This window comes from Lontra canadensis, unplaced genomic scaffold (assembly GCF_010015895.1).
Source record: "Lontra canadensis isolate GAN:19392208 unplaced genomic scaffold, GSC_riverotter_1.0 scaffold60, whole genome shotgun sequence".
NCBI lineage: Eukaryota > Metazoa > Chordata > Mammalia > Carnivora > Mustelidae > Lontra > Lontra canadensis.
The window spans coordinates 9,158,317-9,173,015 of NW_022631054.1; the positions used below are offsets into that span (position 1 = coordinate 9,158,317).

Here is a 14,699-nt window from a genome sequence, read left to right on the forward strand (position 1 = left end):
GTCCCGCCCCTGAGTGGAGCCCCGCCCCCTTTGCCAGGCAGCGCATGCCCGGGAAGCCTGCACCGCCTTTTCGGCCTTCCACAAGTCTGGACCCCGCCCCTCAGCAGAGCTCTGGGCCTTGGCCGGGGCCCCGCCCCCAGACTCAGGCGGTGCTCCTCGGCCGTGATGTCCAATGGCCGGTGAACACGGAAGCTCCGCCCACGGGCCTATATGCGCATGCTCTTCCGCCTCCTGACTTGAGGGTGGTAGGGAGTTTTCAGGTGTTGTCATGGAGGACGCTGAGAGGCGGGGGCAGGCGGAGGAGGTCCCCGAAAACCAAAGAGTTCAGCCGGCGACAGGTCGGGGAGGTAGGCAGGGCGGGAGTTCGGCCGGGGAAAGAAGCCCTCACGGAGCAGCTAGTCTCTCGGGTTGCGCGGGAGGCCGAGGGCGGGCGCTCACGGGCTGTGTTCCTGGGTATGTGTCGCAGGAGCCCTGGTGGAGCGCACCGCGACCCCCGGCGGCCTGGCCCTGGTGAGCCCCTACCACACCCACCGGGTCGGGGACCCCTTAGACCTCGTGGCGCTCGCAGAGCAGGTGCAGAAGGTGAGGAAGTGCGGCTGGGGAAGTAAATTACCATCTTGGTTCACGTTTGGCCCTGCGTCTTAGGACTGGGAACTCAACAGCCACCTAGCGTGGGGTAGCATTTGTTTTGTCTGAATTTTACAACACGGGAAAACCGATTGCCCTTGACTCGAGCTCTGAACTTCTGAGACCAAAGGCTCCTTCAGCTGCAACATGAGTGCCCATATTCTTTGGCGGGAAGTTATGCACGCATTTCCAATATTCAGTATTTCATTTGGGCCCTAGGACAGCCCTGGAAGGTAAGAAGTACATAGGTTCTTCTTCCCATTTTACGGGTGAAGAGAAGTTTCCGTGGAAGTTTCGGGATCACTCTAACGCAGATTCTGCAGGCATGCATAGTCCACTTACTGTAAACTGCCTCCCGTAAAATCTTTATCTGTGACCTGAATGCTTTTAGAACGTAACATCTTCTAGAAGGACAAGGACTCTTAAGTTTTGTCCTGTGCTGTCATTCACTGGATACAACATTCCCAAGCCCAGTGCTTAGACATTCATTGCCAAAAGTTAAAAAAAAAAAAAACAAAAAAAGAGGAAATGTGAAATAACAGAAAAAGCATTGGAAGTTTGGACACATCGGTGTTAATCCCACTTTAGAGGGTTTTTTTGTTTTGTTTTGTTTTATTTGTTAAGTAGGCTCCACACCCAGTGTGGATTCCCATGCAACTTGAACTCACCGAGTTGAGATCAAGACCTGAGCTGACATCAGGAATCTTTCTCAGAACCAGCTGAGCCACCCAGGCGCCCTCCCACCTTTTGGTATTAACTTGCATGTGACTTGAAGCAAATTACTTTTCATGGGCTTCACCTTCTTTTTAAAGATTTATTTATCAGAGAGGGAGAGAATCTTCAAGCAGACTCCCCGCTGAGCGCATTGTGGGTCCTGGGACCCTGAGATCATGACGTGAGCCAAAATCCAGCATCTCATGCTAACCTACTGAGCCAGCCAGGCACCCCTTGACTTCAGTTCCTTTATCTTTAAAATGCTGGGTTTCAACTAGGAGAGCTTCTAGAGCCAAAGCTGTGAAAAAGCAAATTCCATGTAATTTTTGTCAAGACTTTTAGTTGTACAACCCTCTTTAGAATGTAGATATATAGGCCTGCTGCGTTAATGCTTCTGATATCCCTTCATCCTTGTATGCACTCTTGCATTGGCCTTGGTTATATTCAGAGGTCTTTATTTCACTTAAAAATATTTAATTACTAATGTGCTTAAATTCCCTCACATATACATCTCTGTATTTCAGGGTTGTTTTTTTTTTTTTTTTTTGTCTTTTAAGATTGATTGATTGATTGATTTTAGAGAGGCAGAGCTCTCGAGAGAGCACACCTACACAAGTGGGAAGGGCAGAGGGAGAAGGAGAGAGAGACTCTCAAGCAGACTCCATCCATGCTGAGTCTGGAGCCCGGTGCAGAGCTCGATCTCATGACCCTGAGATCACAACATCAGCTGAAACCAAGTCACCCCCGCCCCCCTGGGCGTTTTGTTTTGTTTTTAATTAAGACATATTCAAATGCTTAGGAAGGTGCCTTTGATTCAAACTTTTCTTATATATAGAAGTTGGGGAGCATAGTATAACTTTTATGGATTAGGAGAATTTCATGTGTCTGTTTAATTAGATCACTTATTGGGAGGGAGGCAACCAGGCACAAAGCTTAGGCAAACATTTTCATAAGTTACCCAGTGACCATCGTGTTTATTAGAGTAGACCAAAGCAGAGACAGAACACTGTTTTTGCCCTACAGCATATAATCTACAGATTATACAGAGGCTGCATTATTCTGCTGCCTGTTTTTTTTCCAATATTACCGATATTGAGCCTCTGAATTAAAAACACTAGAGACAAACAGGTTGAATCAAGCATATTTACTGTGTCTTGAAATGTACTTTCTAGCAGGACTGACAACTGATAACGCCCTTTTGGTATTAATGTGTGTTCAGAAAACACACAGGCCGGTATTAAGGCATGAAATTTGGAATCAGACTGATCTGTGTTCAGATCTTCAACTGCCATTTATTAGCTGTGAACTCTTGGGCAGGTTGCTTCACCTCTCTGAGTATAATTCCTAAAATGAGACTGAAATAATCTCCAACTTCATAAGATGTTAAAAAAAACTAAATGAGATAATTTTTTGGAAGAGCCTCACAATGATTGGGACCAGAGTTCGTGTTTAGTAATTATCAGTACTTTTCATTTCTGTTTGAATTAGGCTCTTTTGTTTACAAGGAAGAGATTTGCTGCTAACCCCCTCAAGAAAAAGACTAATATTGAGGCCACTCCACTCCTAACCTAGAACGGTCTTAGCTCTAGAAACCACCTACTTTCTCAACTTGACCATAAGGTGCCACATCCTCCTTGGAACAAAATGCAGCACTTTCACCATGGGCCTTAAGGCCTTGTGTGATGTGGTCCCTGCCCCCCCCTTTTTTAAAGATTTTATTTATTTGACAGAGAGAGAGAGATCACAAGCAGGCATAGAGGCAGGCAGAGAGAGAGAGGAGGAAGCAGGCTTCCCGCTGAGCAGAGAGCCCAATCCCAGGACCTTGAGATCATGACCTGAGCCAAAGGCAGAGGCTTTAACCCACTGAGCCACCCAGGCGCCCCCCTGCCCCCCCCTTTTTGACAACCCCCTCACTAACTACTCTTCAGACACATCTTCAATTTTTGCCTGGCTGGCCTTTTCCTTTTGTTCAGACCTAAGTCACATGTCACATCCTTGGTGAGGCCTTGTCTGTAGAATGGCTCTACCCCACCCCATCCAAATGAAGTATTATTAAATTGAATTTCCCTCTAGGCTACACATATATTCCAGTCCCTACAGTCGTCTTCACTCCCTGTTACTAAACCAGTTACTTCACTCATTACCTTTGATCTCCTTCTACCACATAATTAGAGTTATTTCCTTCATAATAGTGCATCATTATTCTGAGTCCATATAATATTAGCTCTAATTGTCTTTCTTGTTGGTGTCTGTATTACTCACCAGACCTGTGTTGTTCATTATGTAGCTTCTACCCACATATGGTTGTTGAGTACTTGGAATGTGTGGTTAGTGCAGTTGAGAAACTGAATTTTAAATTTTATGTAATTTTAACTAATTTGCATTTTAAAATCTGATAATTGATTCAGTTATTGGACACTCAAGTATATTTGGAACAAGCTGAGTATGTGAGTTGACTCTTTTAACTATAATTTTATACAGATTGAGGATTTCTAGTCAAAATTTGGCATCCCAGTTGATAGTATGGGGGTATAAAAAACACACTTAGTATGAATAATAAAATATCTCATTAAAATTGTTTTATACTGTTGGAATGATAAATGTTTAATTTAAATGTTGGAATGATAAAGTTGTTTGATATATTGGGTTAAGTATATTATTAGAATTAATTTTACTTATTTTTACTTTTAACATAACTGCTAGAAAATTAAAAATTACATATGTTACTTGATTCATTTTCTAAAGGCTAGTGTTTTAGGCTGTAATCTTGTCAGAGGTGGGCCCTCTTTCTCTGACTTGCCAGTGCACTCAGGGCCTGGCATGGTGTCTGACACACAGTGGTTGCTCAATCTGTATTTGTGGAACAGATAAGTGATTGACCCTGTTTATTAAGTTGTTTGTGTTTTCTCATGATAAGTCAGGTACTGCCTTATAACTGACTTTTACCTTGAGCGTCCTTAACTAACCAGCAAATTCTCTTGATAGTTTTTAGTTCTAGTTCAACCTCCTAATTTCTTCTTAACTTAACTTAATTGTATACCACTGGACATTAATCAGCTTTTTTTTTTTTTTAAGATTTTATTTATTTATTTGACTGACAGAGATCACAGGTAGGCAGAGAGAGGGAAGCAGGCTCCCTGCTGAGCAGAGAGCCCAATGTGGGGCTTGATCCCAGGACCCTGAGATCATGACCTGAGCCGAAGTCAGAGGCTTTAACCCACTGAGCCACCCAGGCGCTCCTAATCGGCTTTTTTGAAAGTAAACTGGAATTCTGACAGATTTCTGATGCCTGAGTGATGACCCTTCCCAGTACATAAATTGGTCACACCTGTCTCTCTGGCTTCGAAAATTATTTAAGCAATTTCAGTTGCCTTCAGTTGCATTTCCTAGCACATGACAGGCAGTCTCCTGTGTACATTATAACTTTGTTTCAGGTGTACATACTAGTGCTGTCTTTAAAAATACATTTGAAGTAACCATTAGGAATACAGATATAAGTTAAAATATAGCTAGGTTTGATGTAAATAATTTAGCCGAGGTAATGTCAGATTAATAGGTAGTTTCTGTATATAAATTACTACATAAGAGGTGATAAGAGCCCTATCACAAGTAACTTTGGATTTTTATTGTAAGACCTGTCCCTGCTTTCAGAAACACTTAAGCATGAGAAAATAGAGGGAGGCCTGAGGAATGAGTGGGTTTAATCAGGCAAAGAGTAAGGACGAGAACATGTTACATGTATTCAGTGTATGTGGTAGCACATGGGAGTAGGACATGGAGGAGGACTGAAGTGCAGTGGTGACTAGAATACAGAGTGAAGAAGGGAGAAAGCTATGGGACATAGAAGAGAAGGAGGACCTTTCTGTGGTGTGGGGCCATGTCAGGGGAGACTTCTCATAAGCAGTGCTGACGAAGGAGAGGAGTGGGCGCTCCTGGGGTTATGGGGAGGACAGGAAGAATATTAGGCGTAAGCGAAGATGTTGAGGTGACTCCTCACTCTGGGCTCTAAATAAGAACATTGTAGAAGTCTTATCCTTTTTCCACCCACCCTTTGCTTTTGTCTCACCTTTAGGCTGATGAATTCATCCGAGCAAATGCCACCAACAAACTGACTGTCATAGCTGAACAAATCCAACATTTACAAGAACAAGCCAGGAAGGTAAGTAACTGCTTTTAGGCAGGCATTCATTTTCTTCATTTAATTCACAGGATTGACTGATCTCACTTATAATCATTTAACTTATTTAAGTCTTCAGTACCTTCTAGAAATAGAGAAGTGTTGAGTGAACTAGAACAGGCTCAAGAGGTTATGTACAAGATAAGCTTTTTCACTGGGAGACAGTTCCAGTGAGGCGAAGCATTTTGAGGGGGAAGATAGGTTCTCAGTTATAAAAGAAACGTACTTACCACAGAAAAACAGTTAAGAAATTGAAAAGCCATTCACAGCCAGTTGTGTTCGACATTTTGAAATATAATTCTTTTAAAGGCATTTTTACAGTTTAGTAGCAGTCTTAACTTTTGTGTCTTCAGAACCATCTGAATCCTAGTAATGACTATTGCTATGGGGGAGCAATTCCTAAGCATTGAGGAATTTCCAGATTTTGACTGGGGTAGTCACCAAGTGTGAGTGCCTGTTACATCTAATACTTAACTTTTTACATCTCTGCGGTTCTTAGATACTAGAAGACGCTCACAGAGACGCTGACTTACACCACGTAGCTTGTAATATAGTAAAAAAACCTGGCAACATTTACTACCTTTATAAACGGGACAGTGGTCAGCAGTATTTTTCTATTATTTCTCCAAAGGTAAGAACATTTATTTTTTTACTGGTAGAAATGGCTGTCGTTAGCTTTTGTTTATCACAATATTAATATGTCATTATGAGAAACTTGTCACTGTTGAAACATCAACAAGTACCCAGTGACATTTTTATATTTCAAAGATTTTTTTTAGATAGTAAGACAATATTTAAGACAATTAATAAAATAAGTTGGGTTTGAATACTATTGAATTTTTTACTGAAGAATCCAGCTATTATTTTTTTCAAATGAATATGATACATCAAATTGAGGGCAGAGGATGTTTCTTTTCTTACTGTCTGTGAAAAAAAATTACCCCCCTTCTTGTTTTTTTTTTTTTTTTTACAGTGAATATTTTGAAACAACTAATAATAACATTCTTTTAAATTTCGATGAAATAAAGTACATTTTTACTTGACAATATATATATTCTCAACTTTGGAAAATATCAGGCAGTGTTTCTGTTTGTAAAAAAATAACAGCTTCATCTTGCTAACTGGTGATGTTTCTGTTTGGGGAAAAAAAAAAGCTTCATCTTGCTAACTGATGATTGGAATATACTGAGAATTATCCAAAAGGATCATGTGCATATGGGTCTACATATTTATAAAATAATCTCAAAACTTTGCAATTGTGATATTGAAAGTTATATAAAAATCTCATGTTTTCCTGCCATGTTTATAACTGGATGGCATATGCTTTTGAAACAAAATATATCCAGGCCAACCAATAATGACCATTAATTTCCTAATAAGCAGAAATAAAATTAATTATTCAAGGGTTTAAAAAAAAAGTTTATTTTTGCATAAAAGTCTATTCTGGTCTTTGAGAAAAATGTAGGCAATAGGGTTAATAAATGTTTTCTAGAAAATTAGAGGTGTTGTGAGCCCAGGCATGACTCTTAGAAAAAATATACATGAAAAATACACTTAAATTATTTTACAGTCATTATCTCTGTTAAGAGAGGTATCTGATGTGTGATGCAATGAGGATGATTCGACTGGTCCGAAGGGAAAAACCAAAAAAGAAATTCGTGGCATAAAATGAGGAAATGAACCTAATTTCTTTACCTCCTACCCTGATGAGAACTGACTCCTTTGCCTTCTCTAGGAATGGGGTACGGGTTGTCCACATGACTTCCTTGGTGCCTACAAGCTACAGCATGACTTGTCCTGGACTCCGTATGAGGACATTGAGAAACACGATGCCAAAATCAACACAGTGAACAAGTTGCTAAGCCAGTCAGCAGCTCTGCCTCCAAGCACTGAACCCACCTTCCAGGGACTGACTGAGAGTGGACACTCATAAACAGCTCTCACAGCAAGGTGCTGTCACCTCCTTGTTGCCGTCACTCTCCGCCTTGATGGGAGGTGGCATGCGAATTAAGGTGTTGTGGGTGAATCATGAACTTGTTGAGTAGAGACCCTGTGTGGGGCGCCTGGGGGGCTCAGTTGGTTAAGCATTTAAGTGTCTGCCTTTGGCTCAGGTCATGATCCTGGGGTCCTGGGATCGAGCAGGGAGTCTGCTTCTCCCTCTGCCTCTCCCCCATTTCACGTGTGCACAGTCAGTCTTATGCACGCGCTCTCTTTCTCACCTCTCCTCTCTCAAATAAAATTAAAAAAAAAAGAAAAGAGACCCTGTGTGAATATAAATGCTATCATTACTACTTATAGTTAGGATGGTAATGAATCCTGTCAGTCTCTCTGGATCCTCTCTGGGTCACAGGTACCCAGCAAGTCACTTTCAGAGTATTGGCCAATGTACTTTCCTTTTCCTTTATCTCCAAGTGTTCTCCCACAAGTCAGAGTATTAGAAAAAGAAGAGTTTTCTTTTTCTCACACAAAGTTTGGTGAGACATTTTCCAGAGAAGACTGTTTTTTTTTTTGTCTTTTTGTACCTGAAAGTGTTTGAGTTTGGGTTGAAGTTGAACACGGGGAAAAAAAGAGGCAAACCATGAGAGAGACTCTTAACTGTAAAGAACAAACTGAGCTAAGTAAAATCTTAAAAAAAAAAAAAAGGAAAAAAAAAAAAAGGTACGGGCGAACCTGGGTGTTCAGTTGGTTAAGCAGCTGCCTTCGTCCTGGGATCAAACCCCACATCGGGCTCTCTGCTCAGCAGGGGGCCTCCTTCGCCCTCCCCTCTGCCCTCTGCTCTGCCTACAGAGAGAAAGAGATATCTCTCTGTCAAAGAAATAAATAAAATCTTAAAAAAAAAAAAAACTAAGGGTTGCTGGAGGGAGGTGGGAGGGACGGGCTAGATGGGTGTTGGGGATAGCAGTGCATCTGTTGTGATGAGTACTGGGTGTTGTACGTAAGTGATAAATCACTAAATTCTACTACTGAAACCAATATTGCATATATGTTAACTAACTAGAATTTAATAAACTTGAAAATTAAAAAAAAGTTTGGGTCAAGGCTAGTTAGCCGTTAGTACAGCTCTGGCACAGGATGGGGCTAGAACCTGACAGGGTCACCCAGGTAATACTCCGTCACTCATTTCACAGGGGAACGCTTTGACAAGTCAGCTGTAAAAGCCTCTGTTGGGTATGGCCTTGGGGACACATGTGCGCACACACACACACATATTAGTGGTACAGTAGTTGCAGAAGGTTCCCGAGGTTTTCACAAGCTCCTGACCTGCATGCTAATGACACATTTTGAGCTGGTGCTTATTAGTCGTCTGTTGCTGCACGCATGACCAAAAACATGGTGGTTCAAACCAGCACACGTTTATGATCTCCTAGTTTCTTTGGGTCAGGAGTTGAGGCACACTTCCCTGTTCCCTCTGCTTCAAGGTTTTCACAGACCGCAATCCCATGGTTGGCCAGGGCTGGGTTCTCATCTGAAGGCTGGAGAAAGGTCTGTCTCCAAGCTCACTTAGGCTGTTGGCAGAATTTCAGTGCCTCAAGGGTGTTGGACTGAGTTTGTTGACTCTTATTAACCCCAAACTGACTTCAGTTCCTTGGCACATGGGTCTCCCTGACATGGCAATTTGATGAAAACCAGCAAGGACGAGTCTGCCAGCAGGACGGAAGTATTGTGTAGTCTTCCTCGCGGGAGTGACAGCTCATCCTTTGGCTGTGTTCTGTCTGTTAGAAGCAAGTCAGAGGCAGGCCCACGCTCGAAGGAGGGAATTACACAAGGGCAGGAATGCCAGAAGGCAGAAATCATTGGAATCCCTGCCAGTGCTCAGTTGAGAGGGAGAAAAGAAAGTCCTGGGAAAAAGAGGCAGTATTAGCAAGTGGCTAAGCATGGTAGTGTTCAAGTCACAGATCTGGACCTGGACTCCGCTCTGACAAAATCACCTCCCCAGATGGCACCCCCGCTTCCTCATGGATCCCTTCTCCAAACCATTCTGCACAACAGTCATCAGCTTGAGCTTTTTAAAATACAAATCCTCCTCACTCGACATTTCATAACCACTGGAGCAAAAAAAAAAAAAAAGTCCTGCCGTTCAGTAAGGTGCGCTTCCCGCACTGACCACCAGGTAGTGCCATTGCTCTGCTCTTCCGCCAATTACCAAGCTTCGGGAAAGTCCGTGGCAAGGTAGCATCTCAGAGTGAGGAACTAGCAACCCACTGGCTATAGACAGTAACCATTTTCCATTCACCCAGCCATCTACCCATTCAACCATTTTATTTTTATTTTTTAAGATTTTATGTATTTATTTGACAGCACAAGCAGAGGGAGAAGGAGAAGCCGACTCCCCACCGAACAGAGAGCCCAATATGGGGCTCAGTCCCAGGACCTGGGACCATGACCTGAGCCAAAGCAGACTCTCAACCAACTGAGCCACACAGGCACCGAAACCCGCCCCCACCCCGTCCCATTCAACCATTTTATAAGTATTAAGTGCCTTCTAGGATCCAGGTTTTAGAGAATAACACAGCTGAGTAAAACAGGCACCTGTGTCCAAGGAGCTCTCAGCCTAGTGGGGGAGAAACCGAGTCAACAATTACAATGTGGAATAAAAAGGGCTAGGACAGTGGTTTGCATGCACGTCAGGGTACCTAACCCAGCTTGGAGCATCTGGGAAGACTTCTTGGAAGAGCAGACGCCCACATAGGTGTTGAAGAACAAACAAGCCTGAGTGGCTCAGTGGGTTAAAGCCTCTGCCTTCGGCTCAGGTCATTGTCCCAGGGTGCTGGGGTCGAGCCGCACAGCACATCGGGCTCTCTGCTCAGCAGGGAACCTGCTTCCTCCTCTCTCTCTGCCTGTCTCTCTGCCTACTTGTGATCTCTGTCTGTCAAATAAATAAGAAATCTTAAAAAAAAAAAAAAAAAAAAAAGAAGAAAGAAAAACAAGAGTTAGAGCTTGTTTGGAGACCCTGACTGTCCTCTGCAGGACAGTTGTCTTTGGAGTTCATTAGTAGGGTTCATTTATTTGTGAATGAAGAAAGGGATCTCCATTTAACAAGCCTTGTTAACCAAACCAGTCCCGGCAGGCAGGTGGGTTGGGGTGAGGTAAGCCCTGGCTAGAAAACTCTCACTTCTAATAGCTCGGAGATAAGTAGTTGAAGAATGGGAGGAAAAGGGATTCCAGGCTAGAAGCAATATGACATCTGAGGAACTGCAGCCAATTTAAAGTGAAGAATGCAGGCCAGGGGCCACGGAGAAGGCTTAATTGAAAGATTTGGGGTAGGGAGTTGGTAATATTGGCCTTGTATAAATCTCTTTTGACATCAGAGGATGAGGGGAGGGAAGACGAGTAGGAGCTTCCATCCCTAGTCTAGGCAAGCGATCGTGGAGGTCTGAGCTAATGGAGCAGTGATGGAATGAGTTGTACAATTTCATCAACTGTAAGATGTACTCTTCTTCCCCCACATTTTAATATCTCTGGAACTTGGATGCTTCTAAAAGTCAGTGGCATGTCACAGTTTCGGCGGCAGCATTTTTTTCTTTCTTAGACCTGCAGAACATAATGGTGTGTCTCACGTGTCTTAGAAGGGTTGGCGTCTTGGATTTGATGAAGTATGGCATTTTTTAAAAAAGATTTTATGTATTTATTTGACAGAGATCACAAGTAGTCAGAGAGACAGGGAGAGAGAGGGGGAAGCAGGCTCCCTGCTGAATAGAGAGCCCAATGCTTGGCTCGATCCCAGGACCCTGAGATCATGACCTGAGCTGAAGGCAGAGGCTTTAACCCACTGAGCCACCCAGGCGCCCTGCAGTATGGCATTTTGAAGCCACAATAGACTGCATCTTGTTAACTAATAAGATGGTGGGGGATGACTGACAAGAAGGACTCTCAGATAATGCTTGAATTTCTAGCTTGAATGCTGATATGGATGGTGGGGTTCCACTCAACAAAATATGGAAGGGGGAGACATCCCTGATATTTCTCAGAATGATGAGCGATCTATATTTGCTTTATTAGCTCACCATGCCGTCCCTGTCCAGGCTCATTGGGTGTGAGTAGCAGCTGACTACACCTCCCTTTCTCCAACCTAGCTGTCTGGAAGGAGGGTTTGCTATGTCCTTACCTTCTCAAGTTACCTGTCAGTCCACATGCATTGAGAGTATTGGTGTTATAGATACCAAGATGATAAATACAGCTTAGCTTTTATCCTGCCAAGCATATCATTATCAGATTTAATTTTCATATAACAGCCGTCTATGAGGTATATAGTATCCTTGTTTTACTTTTAAGATTTTATTTATTTATTAGAGCATGAGAGAGAGCGAGAAAGCAAGCACAAGTGGGCGCTAAGGGTAGAGGGAGAAGGAGAAGTGGACTCCCCACAGAGCAGGGAGCCTGACATGGGGCTCGATACCAGGACCCTGGGATTATGACCTAATCCACAGGCATATGCTTAACCGACTGAGCCACCCAGGCACCAATAGTATCTCTGGTTTTGTTTTGTTTTGTTTTTAATATTTTATTTATTTATTTGACAGAGATTACAAGCAGGCAGAGGCAGGCAGAGAGAGAGAGAGGAAGAGAAGCAGGCTCCCTGCTGAGCAAAGAGCCTGATGTGGGGCTCCATCCCAGGACCCTGGGACCATGACCTGAGCCAAAGGCAGAGGCTTTAACCCACTGAGCCACCCAAGCACCCCAGTACCTCTGTTTTAAAATGCGGGAACATCTGCCCAAAGATTAAGCAACAGGTCCATGGTTATATAGATCGAACAATCCTGTTTGATTCAAGTCTGCCTATAACCAGTCCTAGGGGATCCCAACATAGTCGTGTAAGGAAGTTAAAACACGAAAGTGACAGTAAGCTGTGCTAATGGGATGCTTTTGGAGGCATTCCCTTGGGTGTGTAGTGATGAGCATGGAGGGGCTGTAGATCAAGGCCCAGAGAAGTTAAGTAACTTACCCAAGGTCATGCAACTCCTAAGTGGGGAAGCCCATGTTTCTGGCACTAAAGCCTGTGCAAAACCCTCACGTACAAGATGGGGTTCAGCCCTTAAGGAGCTGGAGCTTGGGAGGAAGGAGCTACAAGTGCCTGGAGTAATTATTTCTAAAGAAGTTTCTGATTCAGTGGACCACCCTCTACTTGAAAGCTCGTTTCTTCATTTTGATTCGGGATATTAGGATCTCCTGCCTTTTTTCCCACTTTGCTGACTACACCTTTTCTGTCTCCTGACACCTAGCTTTTGGATTGCTCTGGGGCCTGTTCCTTAGCCCTCTTTTCTTCTCCCTGTTAGGTGATCTAATCTGTCCCCAGGGATCACACGCCACCCCCATCCTGCTGACTCATTAGCCTGCCTCCAGCCCGGTCTCTCCCCAGCTTCACTCAGCCTTGTCTATCAACGGCCTCACTTGACGTCATTACAACCCTAATGTGTCCAAACCCAAAGTCTTGAATTCTGCCCCAGACGTGTTTCATCCCGAGCCCCTCTCCTGCCATCAACACCTAGCTCCCTCTGTTTTTTGAGGCCAGAAGTCTAAGTTATCCTCGATTCTGCTTGTTCTTCCCACAGCAGTCAGCAGGTCTTCTCAGCTGTCTTCAAAATATTATCCCAAATCTGACAGCTTCTCACCACCTCCACCCCAGCCCCTGGGGCCAGACCAACGGTAACTCTGGCCTGGACTAGCGCAGCAGCCTCCCAGCTCCGCTCCCTGCCCTCTTTCTCCCCCTGCTTCAGTCTAGCTCCACAGAGACTGGGGACATCATCCTTTACAAAGAGAATTCGGGGCATAACCCCACTCTTTAAAAATGACCCAACAATTTCTCATTACACTTGAATAGAATCCAAGCCTCTTGCCAAAGTTCTGTGGGAGCATTCTCCATACCTGGCCCTGTTCCCAATGACCTTGTCCTTTCAACAAATCAAGCTCATTTCTGCTTCTGAGGCTTTGCGTTCCTGCCTAGAAAGTTGCCCCCAAGATCTTTGCATAGTTTGCGGCTTCTCGTCATTTAGGTCATTGCTCACATAACACTTGACTGATCACCTTGTCAGAAATACCAACCCCTCCCACGTTGGAGTGACTGCTCAGCCTGCTTTGTTTCATCGCCCTTTTCATGAGCAGACATACTGCTTGCCTTTCCTCCACACTCAAGCTTAAGTTCTGTAAGGACAGAAACAGCGTCTGTCTTGTCTACTGCTCTGTCACCTGAAATAGTGCCTGGGACATAAAAAATACTCTAATAATGTATGAGTGCACGGACACCTATGTCTGTGTACTTATATCCTGCAAGGGATCTAAGTCAGTGTCATAAATAGAAATTAATAGAAATATCATGGAAGTCACAAATGATTTTAAATTTTTAGTATCTACATTAAAAAATACAAGCAGGTGGGGCACCTGGGTGGGTCAGTCATTAAGCATCTGTCCTTGGCTCAGGTCATGATCCCAGGGTCCTGGGATTGAGCCCCACATCAGGCTCCTTGATCAGAGGGGTGCCTGCTTCTCCCTCTCCAACTCCCCCTGCTTGTGTTCCCTCTCTCGCTGTGTCTCTTTCTGTCAAGTAAATAAAATCTTTAAAAAAAAATATATATATATATAAACAGGTGAACTTAATAATATATTTGATGTCTACCTGATATATCCTAAATGTTTTCAACAAATACTAAAAAATTATATTTATATATAATTTTATATATATTTATTTATTTATATGTATATGTATGAACTAAGTATTCCAACTCTGGTGTTTTTTTACACCTACAGCACATCTCAATTCAGACTAGCCACATTTCAGGTGCCTAAGAGCCATGTGTGGCCAGTGGCAACCATATTAGTACAAGTGTAAACAGTCTAACTTTACCGTTCTTGTCCTCTACTTCCTTGTAAGATCCAGAACAGAAGGAAGCTAGAAACTTCTGATAGCTGGGGACACGTATCTTTTGTAGCTGCCCTTGCTTCCTCTCCCTCTTCAGAAGGAAGCTTTGGTGATGTCCAGGCTAACAGAGGCATGATTGAGTCCTTAGAATAATCATAATGATAACGACGGAGCTTCTGCTATGTCCTGAGCGCTTCGCTTAGTTTGCACAACAATCCCATATTACATTAGGAAATAGGTTCAGGAAAGCAAAGTAACATGTTCAGATTTACACATCTGGTGGTGTTAGAGCGGCCATATGAACTTGATTAATTGTTAAAGCCAGCA

At 43.4% G+C, this 14,699-nt stretch overlaps 1 protein-coding gene across 4 annotated transcripts; it reads left to right on the forward strand.

The window, feature by feature from the left end:
- The first annotated feature begins 261 nt into the window (after positions 1–261).
- CUNH1orf50 (chromosome unknown C1orf50 homolog) lies at positions 262–7,669 on the forward strand. Of its 4 annotated transcripts, none has more exons than XM_032877484.1 (5): positions 262–347; positions 458–582; positions 5,414–5,500; positions 6,018–6,149; positions 7,254–7,669. In XM_032877484.1, exons 1-5 carry the CDS (start codon positions 269–271, stop codon positions 7,449–7,451), a joined length of 621 nt encoding a protein of 206 aa, XP_032733375.1. In that variant the 5' UTR covers positions 262–268; the 3' UTR covers positions 7,452–7,669. The 4 variants fall into 4 exon arrangements, with proteins under 4 accessions (XP_032733375.1, XP_032733376.1, XP_032733377.1 ...); XM_032877485.1 differs by having other exon boundaries at positions 467–582; XM_032877486.1 differs by having other exon boundaries at positions 264–338.
- The last annotated feature ends 7,030 nt before the right edge of the window (positions 7,670–14,699 follow it).